Source organism: Streptopelia decaocto, assembly GCF_964273445.1.
Source record: "Streptopelia decaocto genome assembly, chromosome: 6".
NCBI lineage: Eukaryota > Metazoa > Chordata > Aves > Columbiformes > Columbidae > Streptopelia > Streptopelia decaocto.
Genome location: NC_138660.1, coordinates 4,142,129 through 4,163,142, shown reverse-complemented (window position 1 = coordinate 4,163,142; position 21,014 = coordinate 4,142,129). Strand labels below are relative to the sequence as shown.

Below are 21,014 nucleotides of genomic sequence, written 5' to 3'. Positions count from 1 at the left end.
AGCATAGCAAAGCCTGCCAGGCCTGATGAATTATACGGCCACCCAGTTGCTTACATGGCTTATATACAAATACATTATGGTTCTTAAAAGTATTAATCACATTCAAAGAGACCTTCACCTTTTAACAAACTAATACCCAGATGCCTCACGCTCATTACTAGATTTTATTTTATGAGTAGGAAGACTCATTTTATATTGGAGAAACACAGGTTAAGTATAGATTAAATGACTTGTCCACTACTAAATGATCTAAAAAACAAGCAAGCTTTTTTTCTTATTCTTTTAAAATGATGCTATCCATTGGCATTACCTTCTCTGAGCATCTACTACAATCCTAGAGCTTTGGAAAGCAAGAATTTGATTTTGTCCTTGATCTCTTGGTGCTTCAGCAATATTTCTGGGGATTCTTCTAAAGCCATACAATTCTTAAGAGATAAAGTAATAACTCAAATACAGGGCAGTTACATAGATAAGGATTAGGAAAGGATGCTGAATATCAATTCAATTAGTCTCTACCAATCCTGAAATGATGAATAGTGGGAACACATATCACACATCTGCCTGCACAGGGCTTTCACTAGAGGTAAAGATGATACCATATTAGACCTAGCTCCTTATAACAATTTTTATATGCAGATTTGAATTTACATTGCTTTCTTCTCCTTCCAAATACAAGAGATCCTAGTGTTCTTCTTGAGAAATAAGCTTCCATCAGCTCGATAATTTACTTTAATTGTTACTGAGTGAAGGTTTGCCCTCTTCAAGCTAAAGGGTTTTTTGCTGTCACTTCATATACAAAGACCTGGTATCAGTTCTGTCAAATTCACAAGTGCACTGTGTTTTGATATTGTTCGTACATTTTCCTCCCTCACATTCTTATATGAAAAATTACCAATGGCATTTTTTCACTTCATGCATATCATCCCCTTGAAATAAATCTACTTACAGTCAATTTGTTTCTTACTCACTTTCATGGATATCTTCTCTATATGCCCTGCTGCTCCATATCCCATATAATTAGATATTTATGCTTGCTTGTTTTTCTGATATTTGTTTTTCTCAGTATCTCCTCATAGATCTAACATCCTGCTCTCTCTAATATTCCAACACACTGCACAGTAGGGAGAGCAGATGGAAACTGCAAGCTACAGATGACGCCAAGTAGCTTCTGTGCAAGTGGAGACTCCAAAAGCTCTACAATCCACATGGGTTCCTGTGCTACCATGACAATTCCTGTGCCTCAGAGATGCTGGGGAGGACTAATCAAAGACACTCTCCTGCAGGAAATTGAGAAGAAGAGTGATTGTAGCATGCAGTGATCATGCAGGTGACATCAAACTGAGAAGCTGCATAAAGGCATGCATGGCATGTGAGACTTCAGAACCTGTCTCCAGGAAGAATAATGAGAAAGCTTACAGCTACAAAGCACTGCACACATTGTTTCAGGCTGCTCAGTCCTAGCAGGCATCACACTTTGCATTGAGAATGTTACCTCACACCTTGCTGAATTCCCAACAGATATTTAGAGATGCTCTTTACACACCTGAGTTTGTCAGATAAGGGGCAGGGGGAGACATGGGAAGTTTTTCATCATTCTCTTGCCTCTGGCTTAAAAAAGAAACAAACTTAAAAAAAAAAACAACACACTTCTGAACAAGTTCTCATGGTGTAGGATGTTCCTGTTTGAAGAGGTAATAATAAAGTTACTTCTGCATACTCTAAAAAGAAAGCCACAGTTGGCAGTCCTGACAGTCCTGCTCCCTTGAAATGGCATTTCAGGTGGCAGAAGGAGGTGGGTGATGTCCCTTGGAGACCAGAAGCAGCAAAGATGGGCACGGACATGCTGCAGAGGGACATCTCCGGGGTTAGGCCTGAGCACCGAGGAACAGCACATGAAGAGGAAAGGCCCAGTTCTGCTGCAGAGGAATGACCTCAAGCAAAGGCAAAAGCTTTGTCAAGTATTATCTGAACCTTTATTTTAGAAGTGTGGAGTCAGCTTCGGTTTCTTACTTAAATGAAAAAAATAAATAAATCACAAAAACACCTGTTGCCTGTAACATTACTGTGAATAAACAATGTTACTTTATAAAGAGGTTTTTATTCACCATATGCAAGTGCACATGCTTTCACAGACAAAATAGAACTACTACAGTGTTTTAAAAGTCCATATCGAGTTTAATAAGAGACTAGTTTATTCCTCTTTAGTACTTGTAAGAATCATTAGACATATTTCAACTCCCACTAATTACTTTGTTTTTGGCAGACATTACTGTTTCCTCCTCACACTTTTTTTGCGTAAATCTGAAATTAACAAGTCAATAAACTGACATATTTACAGTAAAAATAACTTGGCTTCCCTCTCTTCTTCCTCCTACTTCTCATGTTTCTCTTTGTGGATGAAAGGTTCTCATTCACCTACAGGCTTTACATATCTTTACAACAACTTGGGTAGGGACCTAGACAGCTTTCCTTTACATCAACAGGATCTCAAGTTGAAGACCTGATATTACAGTAAGCTGTTCTTGTTGTCTTAGGTTTTGATTAATATCTTTAAATAGTTTAGAAAGTAGAGCAAACACTTTTTTAAATAAAAAGGTATCTGAGAAAGAAAACATGAGTTGCTTCAGCGAACTCGAATTGCTTTGTGAAGTCCACAATCATTAAATGCTCCAAGAACTGCTTTAATTTAAAAGTGGAAAGAAAACCTTTCAAAGGGGCAGTTTTAGTGTAGCAATTAATGATGTCTTAAATCTTTAAACCTGTTTTCTTTCCAACTACAACTTACATAACTGAGATGCATGGGGAAAACTGGGGCAGTGAATACTACCTCAGACACAAAAACTGTTACTGAAAAATGATGTTTTGCTCTCCTGTCAGAGAAGGAGAGCGGCTCAGTGACGGTGAGGAGTTCAGACAGGCTGCCTGGCAAAGTACCCATGTTCCTGGTGTTACCTTGACATGCCAAGCTCAGTTAAAACACATAAAATCAAAATCACATTGAAAAGTAGATGTCCAAGCTCTCCAGCATACTCCAAACTTCTACAGGAGAACAAAGGGCTGGAATAGCATCGTTGCTTAAAAAGCACCAGATGCAAAATGCAACGGGTGAGCAAGTGTTTGGGCATATTATCTTATTGCAAAGGCAATTAAAGTGTTTGCTTTCCTGTGGCATCTGAGCAAAACTCTCAGAATTCAGTCAGACTTCCAAAAGCAAAACAAAGCCTTAAATATGTTGTTCAAAGAAGTTAGAAAGGAAATGATGGTTCTCTCTTCTCAGATTAAGAAGTCCCCCACACCCACTGCGCATGCAGAAACATGGAGACAAAAACAGATGAAAACACAGGACCTGAAGTTCTTCTGAGGTTTGGAGAGATCATTCCTAGCTAACAAGTGCTTGTTTTTTCTGTATTTAAGAAATCCCACTGCACACATGGTACAGTTTCACTTCCAATTCTGATAGAACTGATCTTTCTAGAGGAAGCCAAGTGTCCATCAGCCCCATCAAGTCACAGTTTCAGATTTGTCAGACATACAAAGCAGATTAGAAATAGTTTCCATCATTTAACAATTAATTTTTTATATGTAATGGTAATGGTGAAGGACTGAAGGGCTGAGGTACATAATAAAGTGCTAAGAAGTCCCCTGATTAATAGCTTATCTATTTTGTTAAAACTGAATACAACCATATTGTTTAACTTTCTTCTTTTAGCCAGAATATAACTTGTCATTATTGATTCTTCCTGAAAGAATAGTCTCAAGGTCTCAAAAAATAGTTCTCAAGAATTATCATAATATTTAAACACTCAGCTAAACCAAAAATCCTTTACAATACAGGAGGTCAAATCTCATTAACCCAAACACCAGACACATATTTAACTCATTAGCTTGTATCAATAAGAAATTTTCTCTTTTCCCATCTCACAGCTACAGCTGCTCTGCAGTCACTCAAAAAGACCAAAAAGGATGCGGATAACTCTCGCAGCTTTTATCACATTAGCCACAGTCTGCAGTTTTCATAATCATTGGCTTTGAAGCATATTAAACAAAGCAGAACATGACCTTACAGTTGATATTTTAATCACACCATCTAAGAACAAGTCTCTACCATACACACTTTGCCACCAAATGAGATGCTATTCAGAGTGACATAAAACACAAATGGGCAGAAAAAGCCAAGCAGTGACCCTCCCGCAAAGGGGCTTCGCTGCTTTTAAATGCGAAGCCACCAGAAAACCACCAACACGAACCTCAGATCCTGACTGGGCTGAGGGATCAGCAAGAAGCAGAACATGCACATGTGTATGAGGCCAGCAGAAAAAAGAAATGGAAGCTTTTAGTTTTAAAATAATGCAGTGTGGCGTAGCTTTGCTTACTAGCAAAAACGTCTGTAGAAATAGAATTTTGAAGAGGGAAAATGAAAAAAGATGACATGGCATTCTTGCAGTGAAGTCAGGAAACTGAAGAGGTTTCACACCAGCATTCATCCTGCTTGAATTCTCACAGCACTGAGCTGTTACAGACCTTCTCCAACACAAACCCCCTTGCTAATGACTAAACTATTTACATGATAAAATATATATATATATGTTCCTCACGTGATTGATGCAGTTTACTTACATCTCTGTCATTTTGCACTGCTTCAAATGCCAAGTACAGAGTGGAAAGTAAGTCCAAAACTTTACACTTATTATTTAATGGTGGGATATTTTTTTTGTCTTGATGTGGATAGCTTCATTATCTCCAGCATAATTTTACAAATAAATTTGAAGAAAATTTGTTATTATGTCAAGTTAGTATTTCCTTTCCTCCTGCAGGAGCACATGTTGCACTATTTCCACCCTAAGTTTCACTAACCTTTTGACATCCAGTTCACAAGACTAACAGCACTCAAAAGACACTAAACCCCCAAATTTTAAAGATATTTCCAAATTTAACTACACTGGTCTTTCATATAGTTGAGGAAAAATACAAAGCTATCACTAATCACAGTTGACTATATTGATGTCTTTCCCTACCATGTGCCCATTATACTGCCATGTAACCAGAGATGCTGACTGTACCAGAGACAGGCAAGCAAAATAAAGAAAATAAGGCATTCATTTTAAAAGCCATGTTTACACACTATTTTTTAACATTATTTTGAACACACAGTGGATTTAATGTGAGGACAGCTTAAAGACTGAGTATAGGACAGATGTACCCTATCTTAATTCATATTCAGCCTGTGTTTTGCAAAGACAGAATAACATATTGCCTACACAGAACACAAACTGGCAGAAATTCTTTTAAAAGGTATTCAGCCACATCAAAAAATGTGTCTTCATGAACGATAAGTAACCAAAAAACAAATATGAAATTTTGAGAAAAAACATTAGATATGTTAGTTGAAAAGGACTTTGAAGAGATGACAGTAGCTTGATCTCAATGTGAAGAAACCTATCTGCACTAACTCCTCTCCACTGCTATATTTTGTGACAGTTAAGATCAGAAGTTGAATTAAACTACATATAAACATGACATTTACATCTACAGAATAAATTTCAGAAGAGTTATCACAACTCTGTAGCGTTCACAGCCACGTGCTCCCAGATCTCTGCTAGACTATATATGAACATATACGCATTCTTCCATAGGAGAGGAGGTTGCAAGAGACCCCAGTCTTAAGGGGCACAGAAACACATCACACCGGTCACTCCACAGCTCAAAGGTGTGTTAATCCCAGGCCACTTTTGGAATCAATTTGAGTTGGCAGCACTGTAACCAAGGCGTTCAGTAGGCCAGCAGACACACAGGATATTGTGTGATTTCAACAATGAATATGAAAGTAGATGAGTGACACCTTCACGAATATTTTCACCAGCATGTGAACAAAACATTCCCTGAAAATGGCAGATGGGGAGACAAAGCCAAAGCAAATTTAAAAACTCAAACTCAGTTTGAGGACATGAACACATAAGACAGACAGTCTTGTGAAGATAAATTTTGGAACTCATGACTGCATTTAACAGCAAACTTAACAAGCCTTCACCTTGTACTACCTCTTAAGTTGCCCTCTGTAATTCTGTAGACAACCCAGACCTTACAGAAAAGCCAACAACCATTCAATCACTCAGCTCCTTGACAGTTATTCCTCAACACATTCAACCAAGCCACAACAATTCTGAGAAATACCATGTACATAAAAATAAGAAGATATTAATCTGGTCCAAGACCTTGTTGCTTTTGTAACAAACAATCCAAAAGGACATACTCTGGAGAAGTATCACTAAATTGATGGAGGGGGATGGCATATTCTATTTCAAGTGTTAGCACCAGTAGGATTGCAGCTTTTTAGCTTTACTTGAAAACATACTCATTTCACGGAAAGGACAAAACACCATAGACATGCATCTGGCTCAGTCCACGCTATGACATTTTGGTAAATGTCTCTCACCTAATCAGAATGGCATCATTCTCCATTAGACAGAATTACTGATCGCATCAAAAATGATGAGACAAGAATTGAGGAATCAGAGATACTCAGTGATTAATAACACACAATTTATACACACTATGCAAATTTTAATTAGCCCTTCAATACCGAGATGCGTGGAGTATTTGATATATGCAAAATCATACACAGATCCGATTAAAATAAAACAAAGTGGTAGGGTGAGAAGTCTGTACACATAATAAATAAAACAATCCAGGTGCTTTATTTTTCTTTCCCTGTCCCCAGCATTCTTTGCTCACGTACATGAAGGCGATGGGGACCGGTGACAGTCTGTGCACAGGATTTGTCTGTTCTCACAGACATCAAAGTCTTCCCACTTTGCCATCTCACTGCTGCAACTTAGAGCTGATGTTTGACAAGTTTAATAATTTACTGGTTAATTCACCTGCTCGCACTGGAACCCATCTGTCTTGTTAGCACAGGAGATGCTAATCAGTATTTTTTCAAAAGGCAAGTATTCACACTGATGCACCAGAAACGCAGATCAAATCCAAAACTGAGTTAGCAGCTCAATAATAGAGTTAATTTTAAATATTAAAATAATGAAAATTTAAAAACTTCAAGTCTTAAAGCTTCCTAGTAACACAACTACCTCGATGAACAATATACAAGTTAAGTATTTTTTAACAGACAAAATACTCCATCTAAGTGTACGGTCTGTGGAGCACTGAACACATTAACAGCACCATTGTGCCACACACGAGAAAATCTCCTCCAAAAAGGGCTCCAGACCGCCCGGAGAGCGCCCAGAAACGCCACACGGACCTGCCCGACACCATCTTCGGCACGGACGGGTTTTTATGAACTACTGCTGCAACACTTACCACAGTACAACTTGACAACAAAGTGCTCGGGCTGCGGCGCAGCCGGTGGCGAGCGGGGCTGGGGCCGCCTCAGCTCCCGGGAGACGGGAGCGGGATCCTCCCCGCCGCTGCCGGCAGGTGGAGAGACAAAGGGGGACTGAGCACTTGAAGCACTTCAGGGTTTGGTTTCTTCCCCGTTAAGTTCTCTCAACGGCGGGGAAGCGCCCCCGCTCCCCAACGCCTCCATCCCCGCCGCCGCCTCCCCCCGGCGAGCGCGTCCTCCCGCCCCTCAGGCACTAACGCACTAACGGAACCGCCGCCGCTGCGGGGGCACCCTCCTGAGCTCGTGCCGGCGCTCCCACCGGCGGCCCCCGCGCGGGGGGGGGGGGAAGGGGGAGAGAGGGAGGAACGCTCCGCCGCACCGCCGTTACCAACACCCGCTTAGTGCTCAAACAGAGCGACGTGAAGCACCCCTCAATTCAAGAAACAGACCGGAGCCGCCGCCCAGCACATGCACTCCCAGCAGCGAATGGACAAGCGCACTCACCGGAGCGCTATCGGCACGGTAACACTCCCGCCCGCTGCCCGCCGGGGCTCCCTCCGCTCCGCGCTCCGCCGCGGGTGTGCTCCCCCCGCCGCCGCCGCCGGGGTAGTCTCATCGTCGCGCGGAAGCTCCGCCCCCACCCGCCGGTCTCACGCTCCGATTGGCCACTCCCGCCTCCTTCTTCCCCGCCTGTCTCCGCCCCCTCCCGGCCCCGCGTTGCATTGTGGGGCTTGTAGTCGCGGGTGTCGGGACTACAACCCCCAGGGCCCCGCGGGGCCGCCGGTTGGTTCCGGACAACGCCTGGTGTGTGGTAACCGCGGCCGGCGCTTCCTCCTCGCGGGCGCTTCCGGCGCGGCGAGCGGCGCACTCGAGGGCTCCGGGGGCGGTGAGGTGAGGGCCGGCGAGGGGCTGGGATTTGCCGCTGGGCTTTACTGCCGTCTTTCCCTTCCCGGCGTGTGCCCGCGGGGGAGCGAGCGCGTCGGGAGGGCAGGGGGGCCCGTTAGTGTGCTTGCGCAGGGCCTGGCTCGCCCTTTGGGGCTGCGCCGCCTCAAACTCTTTCCAGTACCGGGGCCTGGCGGCGGGAGGACGGGGCGGGGGCAGGAGCGGCGGGGCCTGCGGGCCCTCCCGCCGCAGGTGAGCGCAGCCTCGGGCCTCGCCGTGCGGGGCGGGCGGAGGGTGTCCCTGCCCGTCCCTCCCTCACAGGGGACGGTCCGGCGCTGTTTCCTCTCCCCTCAGGGCGGGGGTGCAGCGGGACGAGGGCTCGTCCTTCTCCCTGCCCTTCCGGGGCGGGGGAACGGCCGAGGGGGCTGCCCGGCCTGAGGCGGCCCCGGGTAGCGTAGGCCCGGCTGTGTGTCTTATTTTTAGCTCGTCGTAAGGTCGGAGCGGATCCCCGGCAGGTGGCTGGGCCCTCCCAGGTGTGAGCGGAGGAAAAGGCGTCTCGGCTCCTTCCTTCTCCCTCCCAAACCTGGCGGCTCCGGGGCGAAACTGCCGGGCAGGGGCAACCGGTACCCGGGTGCGCGCCCCTGAGACACTGAACAGGCTGGGGAGACGCTCAGTGTCCCATTGAGCTGCTCACTGAGCTGGGGGGTTTGGTTGGGTCCTTTCCTGGAGCCTACGCACACCGGGGCACGGGTGGATCGCAGAATCCCGGGCCAGGTTTGTGCTGTTCCTGTTATCAGAGGAACTAATTGCCCTCTGGTATTTGTTGGCTTGTTGGAATGTGTTTATATGTTTGAAACTGTGCCTTAGCTGTTAGTATTTGCAGAGTAGTAGCTTTACTTTCACGTTTCCAAGGAGAAAAAAAAAGAAAGATAAAACCAGGGATATGTTATGATTATATCAGCTAAGAACCCTTACTTGGTTTAGTTATGCTGTATAATAATTTCAGTGTTCCTAACTACTGAATTTGGGGCACAGTGCAGGAGGTTATAGTTTCTCATGGGCTAAGCAGACACAAAAGCTGGGTGTATTAAGACAGACTAAATCATGAAGTTCAGCATTGCAAAAGAACATGAACTAATTGTAAATCTGACTTAAGAGCAGACCTGGATTTTGTTTGGTTTTGTTTATTTGTTTTGAAGTTGATGTGATTCTACGAATGGACATCTTGGACTTACTGTGAGTTTGTGTGACTTCTGAATTAGTCATACAGCTTGCTCTTAAAATAATAAAATGCATAAGCAGTTATGCTTTGTCAGAGTGAACTCAACTGTAAGTGGCTGTTTTATGTGTGTGCATATTTGAAAACTGCCAATCTCTGCTCTAGTGAGAGGCATTTAAAGATACTGTTAGAACTTCAATGCTATTTTCTAATTACATTCATTTTGTTAACTCCTTAGCAAAGCAGCTGTGTGTAAGCATTAGAAGAATATAGGATCAGTATAGCAGAGTACCTTTTTAAATTTTCTCGTTATCTTTACTGATTTTTAAAATACAGATATTGTTATTGTAGCAGTTGATCTATACACAATTCAAATTAATTCAACCGTACTGTTATGAAGCCACATCAGCTTTAAAAAGAAGGAAAGCAGTTCTGTATCTGAAGCACAAAGCCTTTAAGCTTTGTACCATATGATCTGAGTTATACAATGGGAGATAATTACAATCTATAATTGAAATACATCGCTGGTAGGTAAGTTACCATCTGACAAGGAAAAGGAGTGTGGGTTTTTTGATTTAAGTGACCTTTTTGATTTAAGGGAGACTTAGTTACCCAGCTATGTGTGGGGTATGCATGTAGTTAAAAAGAGCATACTCGGCAAGTCTTTCTTCTTCTGTAATATTTGCAACTGTAATTAGTAAATTACCAAAACTCCCTTCTTCCATGCACGTTGGTTCTACAAACAGAAGCCAAGCTCTTTGCTGCTGAATTCAGGATAGAATTCATGCTGCTGTTTCCCTCCCCCTACTCTTTCTTCCTGAATGTAAATTAATTTTTCTAGTAACTCAGGGGTCACAGATCAGGCTAAAAGTCAAACCTCTTCTTGAATCCTCACTGCAAAAAGTGAAGCTGAACTTCCTGGCAGTAAGGGTGGCCTTTTCTAGCGGGAATAGAACTGTAGTTTTTGCTAGAACCCAACCATTGAAATAATCATTCTGGTGGATCACTGCCTCAGGCCTTGCTTCTCTTTAGTACTCTTCTAAAAAGAGTATTAATGTCTAGGTGCTTAGTTTTTCACATCTAAGGTAGATGGAGCCTGCAGAAGGGAACAGAGACAACATCAGTATATAGGTAGATCTACTGATGACATAACCAAAGATTGTAATCCTGCCAGTTGATCCTTAATGTTTCTGTTGTTTTAAAACTCTTTAAAGGTTCTAATTGTGAGACTCTGTTCTCTTTCAACACTGTTTCAAAAGGTAGTTTTAATCAAGCACCTTTCTGCCATGGATACCTTGCTTGTTTTTGTCACTGGCCAATGAGCAGACGTGGGTTTGTGGAAGGTGACTGCGCTCTGCACTTATATTGCTGTGGTTACATTCTGGTTAATAGCTCTGCAGTTCTGCTGCTTGATTTTAGTGCATGACCTGCAGTCTGTCGGTAAATGACACCGATTAAACAAATTGTCACCTTAGGTACTGACAACAGTAGCTGTACATTTTGGGAAGTGTGCTGGTTTTTGCTATTTACCCTTTTTGGCTTACAGGAAGTTTATCTTAATGTTATTGGGGTTTTTTTCCCTTTTATTTTTCCTGATAAAATTCAGTTGAATGATTTAAAATATTATTGGATGGATATTTAGAAATAGGTCTATCAAATATCTGAATTTGTTCCTCACCTAAAATGTACCAGTTCTCTCAGTGTTTGCTGAATGTTTGGGATAATGTTTTAGTGCTGCAACTTAAAGGTTAGAATATAAGATTTATAGTAACACTGAAAGTATATGTTCCATGTTAATACATCTCCTGGAATACAGCTTGAGGTGTTTGATGGTTTAAGATTGAGCAGCATAGTTTTCAAATTTAAATTCTCTTTAAATCCTCTATACTGTTCTGTATGTTCTCTCCAATGGGTGATTTTATCTGATGTAGCATGAAGCACGATTCTGATTGCACGTAAGCAGATTTGAATCTGTGGGATCACTGTAGCAAAAAAAGAATCTTGCATGCAGCTGAACATGTAGCAGTATCCTACTGTCTTGTCCTTGTCTTCCCTCTCAGACCAATTAACGAGTTTGCCAGCAGAGTGACACCTTTTTCGGATCTTACAGCAATTTGCCAGGATTTTCTGAACAGCACGACCACGTTGTGCTGTCCTAATAGATCGCCTTCTCATGGAATCTTATTCCACCTTTTTCTGAGAATATAAAAAACCAATTGGCAGGTGAAACTAGGGCAAACTCTTCTCAAGACTGTTTTGAGACTGTAGTGAACTGAAGATAAGCCTTTAGAAGTCAGTGTTGCCATAAGCTTGGCAGGTGGCTGCTTGTGATCACATACCAAAAGAAATACTGAAATCTCCTAGTTGCTGCGTGATAATATGCATTAAACTTTGGCTTTAGTCAGGCTATTTTGAAAGCTAGTGGACTTCCTAATAATTGATCTAAATAATAGAACAAAAAGTTCAGTTTTCATGGGGATTCGGGCCATAATCAGGATAGCGACTTTCTTCAAAGGTGTTTGTCTGTGGTATAGTGCAGCCATGACAAACTATCTCTAATATAAATAAATGTGGAGTTTTTTTGGTGAAGATTTTTATCCCTGCTATTTAACGCTAGCAAAGACTGCAGTGCATCTAAGTTACATCTGAAAGATGTCAAGAAGTTGATCCATGGCTGCAAAGACAAATAGTGTGGCAATGTTAGCAGGCAAATACGTGAGGTAATGTCACGTTCTTGTGCAAGTATCTTCTGGAAAATGGGAAGATTTCTGGAATAATGAACAACCAGTGTGATATATTGAGTACATTTCTCTTCATATGTTGGCAACAAAAGTATTTGTTCTTATGTATTTCTTCTGTGCATCTGTATTTGAATCTACCTATTGTCTTCAGTCGCAACACTTGTATCCTTTGTGTTAATATAAATCCAGGGGTTTGTGTGTTGTTTGAAGAGTGTCAGTGTCTGGTAAAGCAGTAATAGATGGTGTATAATTGTTTTTATATGGAGGGTTTAACTATACTTTGGATTCGTAACAATAGCTTATGGCTCTTCAGGAGAAAATGAGTTCTTCATGGTAGTCCACAGTGTAATAGCTTTTCATCATCATAAAAATCCATCATTTCAGTTAGAAGTTCCTTTCTTTGTGGATACTGCTAACCCATAGAAACAAAGTAATTGTATCTAATGGTTATTTTGTCCTTTTTTTGCCCTTCTTCCTCTGGTGAAAAATCTTCTGGGTAGACTAGAACAATGTTCAATGACCTGAGTTAACTATTTTAAAAACTTATTCTGTTGACAATACAGTACTCTAGATAAAAACTTGCAGTGAATTAATCTGCGAAGGCTGTCTTCTGTGACGCTTGTTAATGTAGTATCTTGCATGAGCATATATTTTTACTGAACTTCCAGAAACACTGAATTAAATGGTAAAACAAACAGCTCTCCATCCACTCTGCCCCTTACACACCAGAGTCTGTAGTGCAGGGAACATTCATGTATAATAAATGGGGCAGCTTGTACTTGCAGTTGTGAGTGAAAACTTGTTCAGACAAGTTCCCTCCTGCCATGTGAGTCGACCTTGCATGAATTTATGTAACTCTGAAACAAGTTCTTTAAAGGTATTCAACTTTTTGAGGAATGGTATATACTCACTTGTATTCTTCCACGTTCGACAGCTGTAGAATATCAACGGGTAGGTGAGAAACAATACAAGAGCCCTGATTTTTGCACTTCCATCCATGGGGACACATCTCATCTACACAGAACCCTTTTTAAAGTCCCAGTAATCTTGTTCTGTGCCTACAGGAATCTGCTCATGTATGTCATGTTGAAGGATTGGAACAGTAAGAGAAACAAAGATGAGATTTTGCAATCATTAGTCCATGTCAGCAGACTTGTATAAAGAGCTGTTGCTTGTTACTATCGTCATGTTTCATTTTTCTTCAACTCAGGTTTTATCGGTTGGCTCTTTCTGGAGCGTGACCAGTTCTTCACTTTTGGGTATATTCATATTGCTTAATCTTAGGCTCAGCTGAGACGTATGATTTTCTTACTCATCCAAGTTCTTCTCTACGCTTACTGTAATCAATAACAAATTTCACTTATACTTTTTTTTGCCCAGGGAAAGTATATAGTAGTTTAGTTAAAATTATGTATCTGTTGTTCTGTTTAAACAGCCTAAAGATTTTTAGCCAGTGTGGAGTATAGCTTGCAAAAATACCTTGCATTTTGTAACCTGTTCAAGCTATTGGAAAGTCATGTTGATTATTGTAATAGCTTCAGCAGTTTCTTAAAAATTTAACTTATTTTGCTTCTTACTAAACTATCAAATCAGTACACAAACATACAAATGCCTGACGTCTGAAGCTTGTTAGGAGGAAAAAACTCATGCATTCAATATTCCAAAGAAATTTAAAAACTTAAAACATTAATTTCTTTCTCTTTATCTTTATTCCTAACTTGGACTTCAGGTCTTTGAACTCGGTTATGTCACATAAAATATTTTAAAATAATCTTATTAACAGAAGATGAAGCAGGTTATAATAAAGATTTATTATGAACTCTAGGGTGACCTTTTTTCTTTTCCACATGATTTCTGGGTCTGAGCAATGATCACTGTGTTGGATATGATGAGCTGGACTGGGTGGAGAGTTTCCAAAACCTCGGTTCAGTTACTGGAACAATAATTTTCCATTGAGTTAACGTAGCCGTTGACACACCCTGAGTGGAAACATGACTTAAGATTTTTGCTTATATAAAAACAAAGATGTAGTATTTGGAATTCAAATGGGCAGAAAGTAGGCACTGATCTCCAGCAGAATCGCAGCTTGACCATATGCAAAAATGTCGAGTATTCATAGGTAGCCTTAATGTTAATTGTCGTAATACATCTGTAGGGGGTCTGGGTTTACAGCACGAAATGCTTTTCAGGCTTTTTATATATGTGAGTTGTCAGGAATTTTATGCTGCTGCTTACAAGTGGTGGCAAGTTTTTTGTAATACTTATCAAATAAAACCTCTTCAGGAAAATTAATTCCATAAAAACTTGAAGTAAAATGTCTTTGGTAATACCTCACTCTTTAAAATACCTGTGTGTTTAATAGATGTCAGTTAAGGTTTTGAAGTTACATGAAGTAGTCATTCCATATTTAGTCAACTCATGTCATAAGTAATTCCCAGTTTCTAGGCAGTAACAAATTACTGTTATGTGCTTTTTCATTTTTAGAAGCTGCCAGTCAGGAACATTCATAATTTTGTTGTGTGTTGTTTTTTTTTCTTGCACAACCAAAGGACTGTATATTTTTCAAGTTCTTCAAGTATTCTTGCACAACGAGGAAAAAGAAAAAACATTCCAGTGAATGAGGAGTTCTTTGCTTCTATAGTGTTTTCCTTGAGAAGTGGGTCTTTGAATGAGGATGACAATGGAAGAGATGAAGAATGAAGCAGAGACCACTTCTATGGTTTCCATGCCTCTCTATGCTGTTATGTACCCTGTCTTTAATGAGGTAAGCTATATTTTGCTTTAAAATGTAATAATCCCTTTTACCTTGGGAAATATGATCACGGTGGCAGGTTGCTCCTTTTCATTGGGGAAGTTTTGTGCCCAACACCATCTTTCTATGTACTGTTTTATCCTTTTTTCTGTAAATACAATTTCTTGCTCATCAAAGGTTGCTAGTTGTCTTGGACCTTGTAATTTTTCTTACCCTTTATAGAGGATTTTCACGAAAATGCTAGGTCCTGCATTTGACGGCAAGAAGTAACATACAGTTGAACATATACCTGCGAACAGTTTGATACATATAATTTTGCTTCTAGTGGCTATAATTTAATAGGATATTTGCTCTTTTGTGAATATCGGAGGTGGTCGAGATGTTCTCAAAAGCTTCTGTGAGACCTTTGCTGTAGGCTGGGTAAATGCAAAATACGTGCAGTGACATGTTTGATTTTAATGTTTTTATTTTAGGGAGGGGGAAGTCTTTCCTTTGGGATGAAACTTTACAGTATCTCTCCCTCAAATGAGACCAGTAATTTGAATACTTCTGTCAGTTCCCCTTTTCATTATGCTGCATAAGGCAAGGCATGAGTACTTGTTTTGTTCCGATAACATTAGAATTGCTAATAATTCTCAACTTCTCTTGCAGCTAGAAAGAGTAAATCTGTCTGCAGCTCAGACACTGAGAGCAGCTTTTATTAAGGTGAGAAGCAACTTGTATTGAAGAATGCTTGTTTGAAAGTTAAACCATACATGACGAAGCGAAAAACTCAGCTGTCTTGTTTCCTTGTGTCTTCGTGTTTGAAGAACGCATCCATGATCCAATAGTCTGAAAATAAAGCGGACAATTGCAATGGACCATAAGTTTGAGATGTCTCCAAATTTTACGAGTAGAAATCTGAATGATACAAGCATGTTGAGCAATTTTAAACAAACAGTATCTTGCCTACATATTATAAAAGGCTAAATGAGGAGTCAGTGAAGGTGTTAAGGTAATAAACTTAGTCTAAATATGACAAGACTACGTAGAATAGGTGCTCATGAGAGACAGGCATGAAGCAGATTTGTAAATAGTTTACAGAGTGAATGTTAATGGGATTTTTTTGTGGATGAGGATAAGTTCAATGTTTGTATTTGCATCGCATAGAAGAAAGATTTAGCTAACTTTTCATAAAGAATGAAAATACAGATATTCCTTTATACTGCTTTATTGAAGTGGTGATCATCTGAAATTGTTTAAAGAGAAATAAATGTAGACATGACATATCTTAACATATGAGCTATTCAACTAAGTAACACTCCCCTGTTTCTACACTTAAATCCAAGTGTACATAAGTGGTCTTAAGTCTCAACTGGAAATTGTACAAGTTAAGTATTTTTGCGAATGGTGGTGAGGAGCTAAGCTAAACACAAATAATGCCCATCTGAGATATTGATGGAAATGGTAGTACTAACTAAAAAAAACACACACTCTTGTAATTTTTTGATAGCAGCACAGGTAGTGGGAATACCTCCAATGTTAGTCTAGCTTAGCTTTCCTTAAATATGTCATCAAACAAAAGGGTTTTGTTTTGTTTTTTTTTGAAAAAAGCAATTCCAATATGATGTTTGAGCATATGATGTGATTCATAGGAGACACATTTACAAAATTGGGGAGTAACACCTGTATTTGAGTGAATGAAATCCCAGCGGATACAATGTCATTGTCTCAAAGCTTAGTGTTTAGGGAAATATAACAGAATATAGAATTAATGAAAAACTTTCTTACTCAAATGGAAAGGAGTAGAAAAGCTTATTGGAAAAGTTGTTCATACAAAATCGCTGTAATCTGAGAAAAATGGGTGTTGTTGTGGAAATATGGTTTTCAATGCAGTCTCCTAGTTTAAAGCCATCAGACTTTTAAAGTTTCTGGCAAAGTCCTGCAGTATATGAAGCAAGTGACGTGAAAATCTGCCTTTGTGCTTGCAATATTCAGGTCTTGCATATTTAATAAAATAAATTTTCTTTGCCCTCCAGGCTGAAAAAGAAAATCCAGGTCTTACACAGGACATAATTATGAAAATTCTGGAGAAAAAAAGTGTGGATGTGAACTTCACAGAGTCTCTCCTGCGTATGGCAGCTGATGATGTAGAAGGTAATATCTTATGTTGAATAAGTATTTTTCATTACACTGTTAACTGGGAACATGTATTTCTAGATGCCTGTTTTCAGAACAGGTTATTTGTTTCTAAATAGCTTTTTTTCAGCTTGGCAAAATAATATTTGTGTTTTCTGAATACCTCTTTTGCAAAAATTATGTCTCCCTAAGAAAACATAGTTGATTAATAAGAGAAAGAAAATGAATGTTTAGAACTATGTTTATGTGTGTGCATAGTTCACCTTCTATGTTGCTAGCGACTAGAAAAATGCGTATGTGGAGTATAATACACCTTTCCTCTGCTTCAAATTAGAAGCAGTAGTTACACTGTCAGAGCGTACAGTAGGTTTAAGTTATTTTAATACTGCATTTGATTAGTGCAGCGTCTTCAGTGTCTCACTAAAAGAAAGACAAGCTCTTTTTTCAACTTGCTGCAATAGAGATTATTGTTGCACTGTGTTTCTATTGATGCAGGGTGTATTCACTGCAGTTTTCTGATCGTGGCTATTTTTGTGCTGTTCGCTTTCGAATGTAACGTGGCAATACTGCTGCATTTTGTGAAGTCGTGGTTTTAGCTGCCACTAGAGACTTGAGGAAAAACTAATGGTATTTTTGAATATGTTCTTGTTCTTAGAGTATATGATTGAAAGACCAGAACCAGAATTCCAAGATCTTAATGAAAAGGCACGAGCACTTAAACAGATTCTTAGTAAGATTCCTGACGAGATCAATGACAGAGTGAGGTTTCTTCAGACAATCAAGTAAGTACTGTATTGTATATGTTTTGCAGATTGAGGGGGCAAACTTTTTATTGAAATCTGAATGTTCAAGTGCTGTAGGAGATGGTAACAACACCGTTTCCCTTGGAAAGGAGTCTGATTCTCACTTATAAATGGACAGATTTAAGGATTTTTTTAACGAGAGCCCCATGTTACTAGACCAAACTTAAATTGCAGATTCGTAGTTTGAATTCCTATGTCCACTGATCTGGCACTTGGAATTTGATTTTGCTACATCCTGTCTGGTACTTATTCTGTAGAGACTGTTTTATGAAATATTTAACTACAAGAAGGGGATTAATTTCCAATATTTAAATAGGCTATCTTAAGGATATTACACCTATCTTTTTATTGCCAAACAGGGACATCGCAAGTGCAATAAAGGAACTTCTTGACACAGTAAATAATGTCTTCAAGAAATACCAATACCAGAACCGGCGGGTATGTGCAATAACTGTTTTTACACGATATTTTTAATAGTATAAGAGGAAGTGTGTATCCTTTTGATCAAAGGATTAATAGGAGAGCTTAACTGGTCAGTGACATAATACTTTAACAACAGGATTGTTTTTTGGTAGGTCTCAGCATTGTGATAGGAAGAGGGTGATTTTTCTGCATGTCATCTAAAAATAATCAAAATTTCTATATTATCTTAATGTTACCCAATCTTCTCAGTTTAACATCAAGATTCTGACTGTACCCAACAATATGTGAACTAAGACTCCGCTTCTGGTGTTTTTGTTTCTTAGGCACTTGAGCACCAAAAGAAAGAGTTTGTAAAATACTCCAAAAGCTTCAGTGATACTCTGAAAACTTATTTTAAAGATGGAAAGTAAGTATGTTTTTATACAAGTGTTTTATGTAATGAAAGATGTTGCTGACTAGCAGGGGAAAATAAGACAAGCTTTTGGGCATAAGCTGCCTTCTTCAGGACCTCCTCACCTGTGTCCTCAGGCCACCATAGCTGCTTTAAAATACTTTTATTCCTGTTGTAATGCTTTTGAGGGAAGGGAAGTCTTCTAAATGCACCACCGGGCGACACCCATGTGTGGAATTAGCTTACAATTTGAATACGTGAAGTTAAATTTCATGGCCTTGCATGGGTTTTTTCAGTGACAAAAAATTGTTTTATTGAAGAAAAAGTAGTCTACCTATTTGAAATACCATTTGCAAACACTAAACATCTGTGCAGTGTTTTCTTTGATTTACATTTTTATTGTCCTGTATAGCTCCTTATAGTGCTTCACAGTGTTTGGAGCTACTCTGCTGATTTATCTTTTTATATTTGAATATTTTAGCCTTCAAAGTGAGGCTTTTTTCAGGTCTTCACCTTGGGTTTGAAGTCACTACTGTTATGTTTCACTGTAGTGACTGGTTTGGATTATCCGACTCAGATCTTGACAGTGCCAACATGTTGCATGTGCTACTGTTTTGAAGATGAGAACTAACTTTCATGTCTGGTCTTGTTGATCTTGGCAAAGACTGACAGCACCCAGGGGATAGTGTATTACCTATCAAAGATTCTTTTTCCTCCTCTTACTGAAATTGGGCTAAATTTGGTTATACCGAAATGAGAAATTTAGACCTTGTTAGCTTTGACTGCACAGATGCATGGATAAGTTTTCACATTAACTGGGTCTAAACAGTCTCAGTTGATTAGAAAAGTATTTGATATTGGATATTGTGTGTGTGTACCCCCATGGTACTGAAAGACACCAGCTCTGTTTAGCCCTGAATACGGTGCTGTGTATTGTGGGCATAATTTAAGTGTGGGTATTCTCAATATTGCAAGAAATCCCAGGTAAGGCTTGTATTTCATATCCTTGTGGAATCAGAAGTAATTTAAATCTGTCTGAACTGCATGTTGAAGATACTGTGCTCCCACTGGAAAATAACAGCACTAAACAAAAAAATCATGCTCACAGATGTCGTTGTTGAGCTGAAAAACTCAGTGACTCCCCACCTCTTTCCTAACAAAAAGATAACTAAAACAGTGTGTCACTTCCACGTGCTTAGTGTTTCATGAGGAATGAGTTGCAAATTCTGAAATTACTAGGGGATGGAGTGTTCAGCTTTGAAAAGAAGAGGCATTTAATGATCATCTGCTCCACTCTTGGTTAGCTAATACCTCAGAGCTACAAGATTGAGATGTCAGTGATGATTGAGAGCCAAAGTCTTTAAGTTTCTGCCAATAAACGTAGTCTTTCTAGGATTAGCTATGCATATGAGTGTCTGTTTGCCAGTAGTGAGCTTCAGGTGGATCAGAACAGGGTAAAACATCAACATGCTTCCAAGTCGTAGAGCCCAGATGCCAATACATTTAGTTGCCTGAAGTTAATGCTATATTTATTGAATGATACGTTTCTGGAAATGTCTGATGCAGTATCTTTCTCTTTTAACAGGGCAATAAATGTGTTCATAAGTGCCAACCGACTAATTCATCAAACCAACTTGATACTCCAGACCTTCAAAACTGTGGCCTGAAAACTGTATATGTTGAGAGTTGTACTTTTCAATGGTGGATAGGGTACCTTTATATGTAAATTTTAAAGTTTTGACTGTATAAATTATCAGTCCCTCTTGAGGGGCCTAATGCAGGATTTTGAATGGGATTATTGCCATCTTACACCATATTTTTGTAAAACATTGTAGCTTAATCATAATCTCACAATGAAGATTTTGCATCACTTTTTGCTATTATCATTCTTTTCAGAATTATAAGCCAAAAGAATTTTCGCCTTAATGTGTCATTATGTAACATTCCTTATAAGAATTGTAAATATTTGGTGTTCTGTTTCTGACATTTTAACTTGAAAGCGGGAAAACTGCAAGATTATGTATTTAACAATATTGGTGGCAAATATTCAATAAATAGTTTACATCTGTTAGACTGGCTTTTTGTATGTGAACGACAATGCATAACTCACCTTTCCAGAACTGCGGAACATTCATTACAGGGAAAAATTGAAATTATTGGGGTGCCTAAAACTACTGGCAGTTCAAATCAGTACAGCCTCTGATAGAATACTAGACCAGAATACTTAGAATAGTTCTATTTAAATGTCTTTGGAAAAGTCATCTAGAACCCCAGAAGTGAGGTGTGCATTTGTGATAGAAACTAAATCCCCCTTTTTTTCTTCTATTGGTGGTGAGTTGATGTTTT

General features: G+C 39.6%; 2 protein-coding genes across 2 annotated transcripts in view; one reads left to right on the top strand and one right to left on the bottom strand.

Annotated features, from left to right (window-relative positions):
• Positions 1-7,975, bottom strand: part of SERPINI1 (serpin family I member 1) — a 46,795-nt gene extending 38,820 nt beyond the window's left edge. The window contains exon 1 of the mRNA XM_082055657.1: positions 7,844-7,975. The gene's annotated coding sequence lies outside the window, so the exon portion shown is untranslated. The remainder of the gene's footprint in view (positions 1-7,843) is intronic.
• Positions 7,976-8,091: 116 nt separating this feature from the next.
• PDCD10 (programmed cell death 10) lies at positions 8,092-20,739 on the top strand. Its single transcript, XM_082055139.1, has 8 exons — positions 8,092-8,230; positions 14,731-14,945; positions 15,585-15,638; positions 16,952-17,069; positions 17,707-17,833; positions 18,214-18,292; positions 18,601-18,683; positions 20,254-20,739. The coding sequence occupies exons 2-8, from the start codon at positions 14,850-14,852 to the stop codon at positions 20,333-20,335; spliced, it is 639 nt and encodes a 212-aa protein (XP_081911265.1). The 5' UTR covers positions 8,092-8,230; positions 14,731-14,849; the 3' UTR covers positions 20,336-20,739.
• Positions 20,740-21,014: the final 275 nt, after the last annotated feature.